The following is a 12,755-nucleotide window of genomic DNA, read 5'->3' on the forward strand; positions in this document are numbered from 1 at the left end:
TAACCTACCATTTAGTTCCACCTCCCACATATGCGGTGGCATCACCTGGTTTAAACGTCTCTAGAGACAATATCTCTCAACATTACTCAATGTGAATTGATTGCCCCCCATCTATCTTCAGAGCTCGTGCTGCTCGTTGACCTAAACTGTGACATGCTTAACACCCCGGCCATCCTACAATCTAAGCGGATGCCCTCAATTTCACACAAATTATCAATGAACCCACCAGGTACAACCCCAAATCCGTAAACACGGGCACCCTCATAGATATCATCCTAACCAACTTGCCCTCCAAATACACCTCTGCTGTTTTCAACCAAGATCTCAGCGATCGCTGCCTCATTGCCTGCATCCGTAATGGGTCTACGGTCAAACGACCATCCATCACTGTCAAACGCTTCCTAAAACACTTCAGCGAGCAGGCCTTTCTAATTGACCTGGCCCGGGTATCCTGGAAGGATATTGACCTCATCCCGTCAGAAGAGGATGCCTGGTTATTCTTTAAAAGTGCCATCCTCACCATCTTAAATAAGCATGCCCCGTTCAAAAAATGTAGAACCAGGAACAGATATAGCCCTTGGTTCTCTCCAGACCTGACTGCCCTTGACCAGCACAAAAACATCCTGTGGCGTTCTGCATTAGCATCGAACAGCCCCTGTGATATGCAACTTTTCAGGGAAGTTAGGAACAAATATACACAGGCAGTTAGGAAAGCTAAGGCTAGCTTTTTCAAGCAGAAATTTGCATCCTGTAGCACAAACTCAAAAAAGTTCTCGGACACTGTAAAGTCCATGGAGAATAAGATCACCACCTCCTAGCTGCCCACTGCAGTGATGCTAGGAAACACTGTCACCACCGATAAATCCACTATAATTGAGAATTTCAAAAAGCATTTTTCTACGGCTGGCCATGCTTTCCACCAATAGCCCTCTACCCCCCACAGAATCTGGTCCCCTACAAATCAACCGGGCTGGACAATCTTAACCCTCTCTTTCTAAAAATATCTGTCAATTGTTGCAACCCCTATTACTAGCCTGTTTAACCTCTCTTTCGTATCGTCTGAGATTCCCATAGATTGGAAAGCTGCCGCGGTTATCCCCCTCTTCAAAGGGGGAGACACTCTAGACCCAAATTGCTACAGACCTATATCTATTCTACCCTGCCTTTCTAAGGTCTTCGAAAGCCAAGTTAACAGATTACCGACCATTTCGAATCCCACTGTACCTTCTCCGCTATGCAATCTAGTTTCAGAGCTGGTCATGGGTGCACCTCAGCCACGCTCAAGGTCCTAAACGATATCATAACCGCCATCGATAAGAGACATTACTGTGCAGCCGTATTCATCGAACTGGCTAAGGCTTTCGACTCCGTCAATCACAACATTCTTTTTGGCAGTCTCAACAGCCTTGGTTTCTCAAATGATTGCCTCGCCTGGTTCACCAACCACTTCTCTAATAGTGTGTCAAATCGGAGGGCCTGTTGTCCGGACCTCTGGCAGTCTCTGTGGGGATGCCACAGGGTTCAATTCTCGTGTCCGACTCTTTTCTCTGTATACATCAAGGATGTTGCTCTTGCTGCTAGTGATTCTTTGATCCACCTCTACGCAGACGACACCATTCTGTATACCTCTGGCCTTTCTTTTGCACTGGGTTTTGCCACTGGGTTAACTAACCTCTTGACAAGCTTCAATGCCATACAACACTCCTTCCGTGGGCTCCAACTGCTCTTAAATGCAAGTAAAACTCAATGCATGCTCTTCAACCGCCAGCCTAGCATCGCTACTCTGGACAGTTCTGACTTAGAATATGTGGACAACTACAAATACCTGGGTGTCTGGTTAGACTGTAAACTCTCCTTCCAGACTCACATTAAACATCTCCAATCTAAAATTAAATCTAGAATCGGCTTCCTATTTTGCAACAAAGCATCCTTCACTCATGCTGCCAAACACACCCTCGTAAAACTGACCATCCTACCGATCCTTGACTTCTGCAAAGTCGATAGCCTCCAACATTCTACTCAACTAATTGGATGCAGTCTATCAGTGTCATCTGTTTTGTCACCAAAGCCCCATATACTACCCACCAATGCGACCTGTACGCTCTCGTTGGCTGGCCCTCGCTTCATACTCGTCGCCAAACCCACTGGCTACAGGTTATCTACAAGTCTCTGCTAGGTAAAACCCCGCCTTACCTCAGCTCACTGGTCACCATAGCAGCACCCACCCGTAGCACGCGCTCCAGCAGGTATATCTCACCTGTCACCCCCAAAGCCAATTCTTCCTTTGGCTGCCTCTCCTTCCAGTTCTCTGCTGCCAGTGACTGGAACGAACTGCAAAAATCACTGAAGCTGGAGACTCTTACTTCCCTCACTAGCTTTAACTTCTTGGGGCTATGTGGGACGTTAGGGTGCGCCACGGGTGGCACGCTATCAACAGCAGGTGCATTTCAAGAGCGGCAAATTTGAAACCAAATAAATGTCAAAATTCAAATTTCTCAAACATACAACTAACTTACAGCCTTTGAAAGATAAACATCTCCTTAATCTAACCACGTTTTCCGATTTCAAAAAGGTTTTACGGGGAAAGCATAAAGTTAGGTTATGTTAGGAGAGTACATTGACAATAGCTGTGTGTAGTGTATTGTCGATTCAAAGATAGGTGTCACCAAAACCATAAAATCAGCTAAAATTATGCACTAACCTTTTACAATCTCCATCAGATGACACTCTTAGGACATTATGTTAGACAATGCATGCATTTTTAGTTCTATCAAGTTCATATTTATATCTAAAAACAGCGTTTTACTATGGCGTTGATGTTCAGGAAATCGTTTCCCTCCAATACCGGCAGTCAAGTCATGACAACAAAATAATTAATTAATATTAGAAAACATTGGTAAAATATTATATTGTCATTCAAAGAATTATAGATTTACATCTCTTGAACGCAATGGACTTGCCAGATTTAAAATTAACCTTACTGGGAAATCACACTTTGCAATAATCTGAGCACTGCGCCAGAAAAATATGCATTGCGATACAGACTAACCGCCATGTTGGAGAGATCTAAAATCGAAAATACTATGTAAATAATCCATTACCTTTGATTCTCTTCATCAGATGTCACTTCCAAAGAATCCCAGGTCCATAACGAATGTAGTTTTGTTCAAAAAAGCTCATCATTTATGTCCAAAAACCTCCGTGTTGTAGCACATGATCTAAGCCAGCCGGACTTCACATCACGAACGGAAAAAATATATTTACGTTCGTTCAAACATGTCAAACGTTGTATCGCATAAATCATTAGGGCCTTTTTTAACCAGAACATGAATAAAATTCAAGGCGGACCATTGGGTTCTCTTTTAAAACGTTTCGGAATGAGAGTACCCAACATGAACTCGCACGCCAGGTGTCTAATGGGCCATCGCCGTTCCAAAGCTCTTCTTCAGTCAGATCTCACTGTAGAAGACTCAAAACACTTTGTAAAGGCTGGGGACATCTTGTGGAAGCAATAGGAAGTGCCAAAACATTCCTCATCCCCTTTGTTTTTCAATGGTATAGGCTTAAAGTCAATTCAACACATCAGGTATCCACTTCCTGTCAGAATCTGTCTCAGGGTTTTGCCTGCCAAATGAGTTCTGTTATACTCACAGACACCATTCAAACAGTTTTTGAAACTTTAGGGTGTTTTCTATCCATATATAATAAGTATATGCATATTGTAGTTACTGGGTAGGATTAGTAACCAGATTAAATCGGGTACATTTTTTTATCCAGCCGTGAAAATACTGCCCCCTATACCCTAACAGGTTAAACACCAGCTGTCAGAGCAGCTCACAGATCACTGCACCTGTAAATAGCCCATCCAATCTACCTCATCCCCATACTGTATTGATTTATTTATCTTGCTCCTTTGCACCCCAGTATCTCTACTTGCACATTCTACCATTCCAGTGTTTAATTGCTATATTGTAATTACTTTGCCACCGTGGCCTATTTATTGCCTTACCTCCCTTATCTTACCTCATTTGCACATGCTGTATATAGACTTTTCTACTGTATTATTGATTGTATGTTTGTTTGTTCCATGTGTAACTCTGTGTTGGTGTATGTGTTGAACTGCTTTGCTTTATCTTGGCCAGGTCGCAGTTGCAAATGAGAACTTGTTCTCAACTAACCTACGTGGTTAAATAAAGGTGAAGTGAAATATAAATAAATAAATAAATAAATAAATAAATAAAAACTCCTGCGTTGTCTTGGCTGTGTGCTAAGGGTTGTTGTCCTATTGGAAGGTGAACTTTCGCCCCAGTCTGAGGTCCTGAGCGCTCTGGAGCAGGTTTTCATCAAGGATCTCTCTGTACTTTGCTCCGTTCATCTTTCCCTCAACCCTGACTAGTCTCCCAGTCCTTTCCGCTGAAAAACATCCCCACAGCATGAAGCTGCCACTACCATGCTTCACCGTTGGGGTATTGCCAGGTTTCTTCCAGACGTGACCCTTGGCATTCAGGCTAAAGAGTTCAATCTTGGCTTCATCAGACCAGAGCATCTTCTTTCTCATAGTCAGTCTTTTAGGTGCCTCTTGGCATACTCCAAGCGTGCTGTCATGTGCCTTTTACTGAGGAGTGGCTTCTGTCTGGCTACTCTACAATAAAGGCCTGATTGGTGGAGTGCTGCAGAGATGGTTGTCCTTCCGGAAGGTTCTCCCATCTCCACAGAGGAACTCTGGAGCTCTGTCAGAGTGACCATCAGGTTCTTGGTCACCTCCCTGACCTTCTCTCCCGAATGCTCAGTTTGGCCGGGAGGCCAGCTCTTGGAACAGTCTTGGTGGTTCCAAACGTGTTCCGTTTAAGAATGATGGAGGGCACTGTGTTCTTGGACATTCAATGCTGCAGAAATGTTTTGGTACCCTTCCCCAGATCTGTGCCTTGACACAATCCTGTCTCAGAGCTCTACGGACCATTCCTTGGCTTGGTTTTTGTGCTGACATGCACTGTCAGCTGTGGGACCTTATATATAGACAGGTGTGTGCCTTTCAAAATCATGTCCAATCAACTGAATTTACCACAGGTGGACTCCAATCAAGTTGTAGAAACATCAAAGATGATCAATGGAAACAGGATGCACCTGTGCTCAATTTGAGTCGTATAGCGAAGGGTCTGAATACGAATGTAAATAAGGTATTTCTGTTTTTGTTTTTTAAGAAATGTGCTATAATTTCTAAACCGGTTTTTGCTTTGTCATTATGGGGTATTAAGTGGAGATTGATGAGGAAAAACAATTATTTAATCAAACAAAATGTGGAAACAGTCAAGGGGTCTGAATACTTTACGACTGCGCTGTACATCCATAACACTGAGCTAACGATGTGCAATTAAAAAATATATATAAAAAGATTCCCCCTGTGCACAAAATATGCTCTCTCTTCAGGACACTGTTGTTCAGAGAAGCTAGCCAACAACACAGCTAACACAATCATTTCAAACTGGAGCTAGAAAGACCGCAAACTAGCTGCACTTTGTTTTGTTTGACCTGTTTTCTATTAAAAGGTCTTTGTATATATCCATAAAAATGATACTGATTCATGATTTCAACTGGCTGAGAAAAGCTTCCTGTGTCTTATCCCGACTCCGTTCATTACTATGGGACAGCTGGCGATCTAATTTGAATATTGAAACATTTACATTTACATTTAAGTCATTTAGCAGACGCTCTTATCCAGAGCGACTTACAAATTGGTGCATTCACCTTATGATATCCAGTGGAACAACCACTTTACAATAGTGCATCTAAATCTTTTAAGGGGGGGGGGGGTTAGAAGGATTACTTTATCCTATCCCAGGTATTCCTTAAAGAGGTGGGGTTTCAGGTGTCTCCGGAAGGTGGTGATTGACTCCGCTGTCCTGGCGTCGTGAGGGAGCTTGTTCCACCATTGGGGTGCCAGAGCAGCGAACAGTTTGGACTGGGCTGAGCGGGAACCGTGCTTCCTCAGAGGTAGGGGGGCCAGCAGGCCAGAGGTGGATGAACGCAGTGCCCTTGTTTGGGTGTAGGGCCTGATCAGAGCCTGAAGGTATGGAGGTGCCGTTCCCCTCACAGCTCCGTTGGCAAGCACCATGGTCTTGTAGCGGATGCGAGCTTCAACTGGAAGCCAGTGGAGAGAGCGGAGGAGCGGGGTGACGTGAGAGAACTTGGGAAGGTTGAACACCAGACGGGCTGCGGCGTTCTGGATGAGTTGTAGGGGTTTAATGGCACAGGCAGGGAGCCCAGCCAACAGCGAGTTGCAGTAATCCAGACGGGAGATGACAAGTGCCTGGATTAGGACCTGCGCCGCTTCCTGTGTGAGGCAGGGTCGTACTCTGCAAATGTTGTAGAGCATGAACCTACAGGATTGGGTCACTGCCTTGATGTTAGTGGAGAACGACAGGGTGTTGTCCAGGATCACGCCAAGGTTCTTAGCACTCTGGGAGGAGGACACAAGGGAGTTGTCAACCGTGATGGCGAGATCATGGAACGGGCAGTCCTTCCCCGGGAGGAAGAGCAGCTCCGTCTTGCCGAGGTTCAGCTTGAGGTGGTGATCCGTCAGCCACACTGATATGTCTGCCAGACATGCAGAGATGCAATTCGCCGCCTGGTTATCAGAAGGGGGAAAGGAGAAGATTAATTGTGTGTCGTCTGCATAGCAATGATAGGAGAGACCATGTGAGGATATGACAGAGCCAAGTGACTTGGTGTATAGCGAGAATAGGAGAGGGCCTAGAACAGAGCCCTGGGGGACACCAGTGGTGAGAGTGCGTGGTGCGGAGACAGATTCTCGCCACGCCACCTGGTAGGAGCGACCTGTCAGGTAGGACGCAATCCAAGCGTGGGCCGCGCCGGAGATGCCCAACTCGGAGAGGGTGGAGAGGAGGATCTGATGGTTCACAGTATCAAAGGCAGCAGATCGGTCTAGAAGGATGAGAGCAGAGGAGAGAGAGTTAGCTTTAGCAGTGCGGAGAGCCTCCGTGACACAGAGAAGAGCAGTCTCAGTTGAATGCCCAGTCTTGAAACCTGACTGATTAGGATCAAGAAGGTCATTCTGAGAGAGAGAGCAGGAGAGCTGGCCAAGGACGGCACGTTCAAGAGTTTTGGAGAGAAAAGAAAGAAGGGATACTGGTCTGTAGTTGTTGACATGGGAGGGATCGAGTGTAGGTTTTTTCAGAAGGGGTGCAACTCTCGCTCTCTTGAAGACGGAAGGGACGTAGCCAGCGGTCAAGGATGAGTTGATGAGCGAGGTGAGGTAGGGGAGAAGGTCTCCGGAAATGGTCTGGAGAAGAGAGGAGGGGATAGGGTCAAGTGGGCAGGTTGTTGGGCGGCCGGCCGTCACAAGACGCGAGATTTCATCTGGAGAGAGAGGGGAGAAAGAGGTCAAAGCACAGGGTAGGGCAGTGTGAGCAGGACCAGCGGTGTCGTTTGACTTAGCAAACGAGGATCGGATATCGTCAACCTTCTTTTCAAAATGGTTGACTAAGTCATCCGCAGAGAGGGAGGAGGGGGAGGAGGATTCAGGAGGGTGGAGAAGGTAGCAAAGAGCTTTCTAGTGTTAGAGGTAGATGCTTGGAATTTAGAGTGGTAGAAAGTGGCTTTAGCAGCAGAGACAGAAGAGGAGAATGTAGAGAGGAGGGAGTGAAAGGATGCCAGGTCCGCAGGGAGGCGAGTTTTCCTCCATTTCCGCTCGGCTGCCCGGAGCCCTGTTCTGTGAGCTCGCAGTGAGTCGTCAAGCCACGGAGCATGAGGGGAGGACCGAGCCGGCCTGGAGGATAGGGGACAGAGAAAATCAAATGATGCAGAAAGGGAGGAGAGGAGGGTTGAGGAGGCAGAATCAGGAGATAGGTTGGAGAAGGTTTGAGCAGAGGGAAGAGATGATAGGATGGAAGAGGAGAGAGTAGCGGGAGAGAGAGAGCGAAGGTTGGGACGGCGCAATACCATCCGAGTAGGAACAGAGTGAGAAGTGTTGGATGAGAGCGAGACGGAAAAGGATACAAGGTAGTGGTCGGAGATTTGGAGGGGAGTTGCAATGAGATTAGTGGAAGAACAGCATCTAGTAAAGATGAGGTCAAGGGTATTGCCTGCCTTGTGAGTAGGGGGGGAAGGTGAGAGGGTGAGGTCAAAAGAGGAGAGGAGTGGAAAGAAGGAGGCAGAGAGGAATGAGTCAAAGGTAGACGTGGGGAGGTTAAAGTCACCCAGAACTGTGAGAGGTGAGCCATCCTCAGGAAAGGAACTTATCAAGGCGTCAAGCTCATTGATGAACTCTCCAAGGGAACCTGGAGGGCGATAAATGATAAGGATGTTAAGCTTGAAAGGGCTGGTAACTGTGACAGCATGGAATTCAAATGAGGAGATAGACAGATGGGTCAGGGGAGAAAGAGAGAATGTCCACTTGGGAGAGATGAGGATTCCAGTGCCACCACCCCGCTGGCTCGATGCATGCGAGAATACGTGGGCAGACGAGGAGAGAGCAGTAGGAGTAGCAGTGTTATCTGTGGTAATCCATGTTTCCGTCAGCGCCAGGAAGTCTAGGGACTGGAGGGTAGCATAGGCTGAGATGAACTCAGCCTTGTTGGCCGTAGACCGGCAGTTCCAGAGGCTGCCGGAGACCTGGAACTCCACGTGGGTCGTGCGCGCTGGGACCACCAGGTTAGAGTGGCAGCGGCCACGCGGTGTGAAGTGTTTGTATGGCCTGTGCAGAGGGGAGAGAACAGGGATAGACAGACACATAGTTGACAAGCTACAGAAGTGTTGTTTCTTGTATTATTGTCTCGTGTCTTTAGAGAACTGTTTCACTTTGATATCCTTTTTCTTCTGTCCTGATTTTCTCTTTCTTTTCTTCTGTTAACTAGATATTCTTTGTTATTCTTCGTTAGCTAGCTAGCTTCTTCCAAAAAGAGTCCCTAGCAACTGCTTAGCAACTGGTAAACAATTCAGCTAGCTAAGATAACTACAATTTTATGAAAAATAGTAACTTTTTTCAAAAGCCTATCTTCTTTGTTTGTTGCTTGTTTTTTCTCCTATTCAGTCTTGCAGTTTTCTTTTGATTTTTTACGATGTACTTCACTCTAAAAACCATGTAAATTTCAATATTTGTAGGAGCTCATTTTTCAGCAGCTGCTGCTCAATTTGGAATTCCGGAACAATGTTGCAAGTGTTCGGAGAGACAGACAGCAAGGTTTATACAAATCTCTGCTGTTGAAAATTAAATGTTAGTCTAAAAGAAATGAGATAATGTCTAGATTATTTTTATAGTGGACATCAAGTTTATAAATTGCATGGCTGGGCTGATGAGACAGTGGACTGCGTAGTCGGATGGAACAGCGTAAATAGGCATGGTAACTTGTAGAATAGACATCAGCTGGAATGTGCTTTTAGCACATAGTGTTAGCACATAGTGGTTAGAAACAGAAGGTCCATGTTAGCCTTTATGCAACGGGTGGGAATAATCCTGACTACTCATTGGTTAAAACCACATTCCAGCCAAAGTCCGTTCCACAAATTACCATCCTCCAAACACCGGCTTCTTGGGCATTGTCACTTAAATATTGCTCTCAAACTAACCTATAGCTTCGATGAGAAGATGTCTTGATCTGAGGTAGATAAATGTTCGTCAGGTCAAAATTAGTTTTTGTAATGGTTAAAGACCCACTCCAGCCTACTTTGATTAGCTTTTGAAACATACATAATGTTCAATGTATTCATCATATTCACACTATTGTCAAAGATTGTACCTCTCTTTTCAGACACAGACAGGAGCTTTATGAAATGTTTTGGAAACATTCTGTTTTTCTCCCCAAAGTGCCAGAGTGTTATAAATGTTTGTTAAAACATTCTATGTATTTCTTGTTACCATTCATCTCTTTTGTTCCTATATAGAAAATCCAGAGTCCACTGAAACTGTTTCTTCAGAGGGCCAAACTTCAACAAAAAATGGTGGAGACAACAGCCAGCCAGGTATTTGTAGTTTATTTTACTAGGGAGGGATACAAACACATTAAAGAGATACTTCAGGATTTTGAGGCACTTTATCTACTTCCCCAGAGTCAGATGAACTCATGGATACCATTTATGTCTGCATCCAGTATGAAGGAACTTAGAGGGAGTTTCACCAGCCAATGCTAACTAGCATTAACTCAATGACTGGAAGTCTATGGTATGTACTAGCATGCTACCAGTTACTATAGACTACCAGTCAGTGCGCTAATGCTAGATATTGCCTTTCAGACACTATAACCTCTCCTTACAGTTCATAACTCAGCAGCATGATGTTTCTAACGTTATAACTGTCATTGTAATATTGAGGAAGGCACTAAACCCTTAAAGTGTGTGTGTGTATTTGGGGTGGTTGAGATAGGCAGAAGACCAATTTCCATTTGGCACAAAAAAATGATATTTTATTTTATCCTATACAATTAATGGTAATTTTGTCTTCTCCCGCAAGCAGTCGCTGAACCCCCTGCTTCTTCCAGCACCAAGGTGGTTACACCCTCGGCGGCAACCGGAAGCAAGAGGTCCATCCAGACCATGGAAGAGAAGTCGGAGACCTACAAATCTCTCTTCACCAGCCACAGTTCAGCCAAACGCACCAAAGACCAGACGTCCAACTGGGTCACCCACACCCCCTACCATTTCTAAATTACTTCACCTCCCCTATATCACCACCAAGTGGTCATGGCAGGCAACACACAATCAGGTTGTATATTTGAAGGGTATCTATAAAAAGTTATTAATGACACATTCATAACCCATACTTAATACATTCATAAGAAGTACGTGAGCATTTCATAAATGCTTATGTCAACAACCGCAAGTTGAAAGTTCACATTTCTGTGACAAAGGCAATATCAACTTGCTACTGCTTATGAATGTGTAATATGTGGGTTATGAAACCTATGTCTGTATCCTTCAAGTAAAGTCTTAAGGAATTTGACATTTTTCTTATAGGTATTCTTGGCTCAGGCTAATGAATCAATAGCCTATAGTAAACGCTATTAATGCTCCTTTTTCTAGCAATGTCTGTATTATATGTAGGTCTTATCTAGGTATCTATGGATAGATGTAGATTTGGCAAGTCATTATGGTTTGCTATGCAATATGACATATAAATGTTTTGGGCCTAGTTTATCTTTTTTTGTATAGGAAGTGGAATAGTGAGTGTTTTTGTGCTGTTCATTCAAAACATGCTTCCAATAAGCTCATTACTTATGTCTACACTCAATGTTGATGTTTCCTCCAAATAGCTTGTCACCCACCACCCATTAAAATATAGATATGAGGAAAAAAAGATTGTTTTATTCACATGTGCATATTTCATTTTTATTTATATAATTACCTTTGATATACTTTTTTCCGCTTATGTTTGTTGAACCCAAACAATGTCAAAATAAAGACTGTCCTTTTACTTAAAAAATGCATTATTTTTTATATGGAACAACATATTATAGTAGTGTGTACAAGTAAAGCTGCATTAGGTCGACTCAATACGGGATTTTTTTGTTGTCCTTTCAATTTGTGTTTTGGGTGTATCACCAAACTACTTTTTTTACTGTATATTTATTGTAACTTCTGTACCTCACCTTTTCATGACACTGCAGGGGTTTTTTCAGGTTTAAGAGTGGATTTATAGGATTTAAGGTATATTTGGTTTTCAATTATATTAGCCTACTTTTAGTACACGACCATGAAAGTGTAAATAAACCCAAAAGAGCGCAAATTGCAAATGTGTAATTTTAAGTCACACGTAGGTGTCAAGGCTTTAATAATTCCTGTCACAAGATGGCAGCAGAGTTGTAACTGCCTTAGATTCTACTTAGAGTAGTAGAACTCTGGAATTATACTCTGCGGATAACTAGATTATACTAATTTAGGATATGACCACTGGAAAAAGTCGCATTGGGACATATTTCTCATGCAAGTAAATTAATTAAATACAGTATGTGTGTAGGCCTACTCTTTCGATGAAAGACTATGAGGAAAGCCCCTCAACGTTTCAATTTGATGTAGCCTATGCCCTATAGGCCTGTCTACATACTCTGAGCTTTAATTCTCATTCTTCCCAAATCCCATGCCCTTGTAAAAAAAAAAGCTATCTTGTATTTTCTTCTTAATTATTAGGCATTTTACATATTTATAAACATGTAGTCCTCAAAGATGGATTAAACTGAATCAAATAGTGCGACCATGCATTTATTCTCATTCATTCACCTGACATTTTCACAGTACATAGCTTATACATTGACGGTCAAGAGAACAAGATCATTATGCAAAATAAATACCACGAACAATATAGGCATATGATTAGTCGTTGCATGATAATGTGCATTGTGATTCATCATCAATTTAAATGAAACTTTAAAGGAAAACCAGGCAATGCATTTTTGTTAGATTTCAGCCGTTCATTGAACGAAAACTGGAATGCGTCAATAATGTGTTGATGTTGTAGTAGGCCTAACTAAGTAAGTAGTTTAGTTGACAGGTATTTCGCTATAGGCTATTCTTATCCTCTGGCATTTGGCTTTGAAATTGCGACAATTTCAGGATATATATTTGAATCTATCTACCCTACACACGTTTACGATAGTCTAAACAATAAATGTGATGTTTATATGGGACGAGATTAAATTAGTCCAGTGGTTTAGGCTCAAAGAATCCCCACAATAAATTGTATAAGAAAATTGAGCTGTAGTTGATCGAAAAGGAGTAAGCCTAAGCCTATATTGACAGATCCTCAC

The 12,755-nt window shown here is 43.4% G+C and overlaps 1 protein-coding gene across 3 annotated transcripts in view; it reads left to right on the top strand.

Annotated features, from left to right (window-relative positions):
* LOC115208366 (replication termination factor 2) overlaps positions 1 to 11,434 on the top strand; it is a 44,445-nt gene extending 33,011 nt beyond the window's left edge. The window contains exons 8-9 of one of the 3 annotated variants that reach the window (XM_029776364.1): positions 9,901 to 9,978; positions 10,466 to 11,434. In XM_029776364.1, the coding sequence (XP_029632224.1) occupies positions 9,901 to 9,978; positions 10,466 to 10,659 (272 nt within the window). In that variant the 3' untranslated portion in view covers positions 10,660 to 11,434. Of the gene's footprint in view, positions 1 to 9,900; positions 9,979 to 10,065; positions 10,412 to 10,465 lie in introns of those variants that run through there. The other 2 variants (XM_029776367.1, XM_029776366.1) reach the window with 2 other exon arrangements.
* Positions 11,435 to 12,755: the final 1,321 nt, after the last annotated feature.

This window comes from Salmo trutta, chromosome 14, assembly GCF_901001165.1.
Source record: "Salmo trutta chromosome 14, fSalTru1.1, whole genome shotgun sequence".
NCBI lineage: Eukaryota > Metazoa > Chordata > Actinopteri > Salmoniformes > Salmonidae > Salmo > Salmo trutta.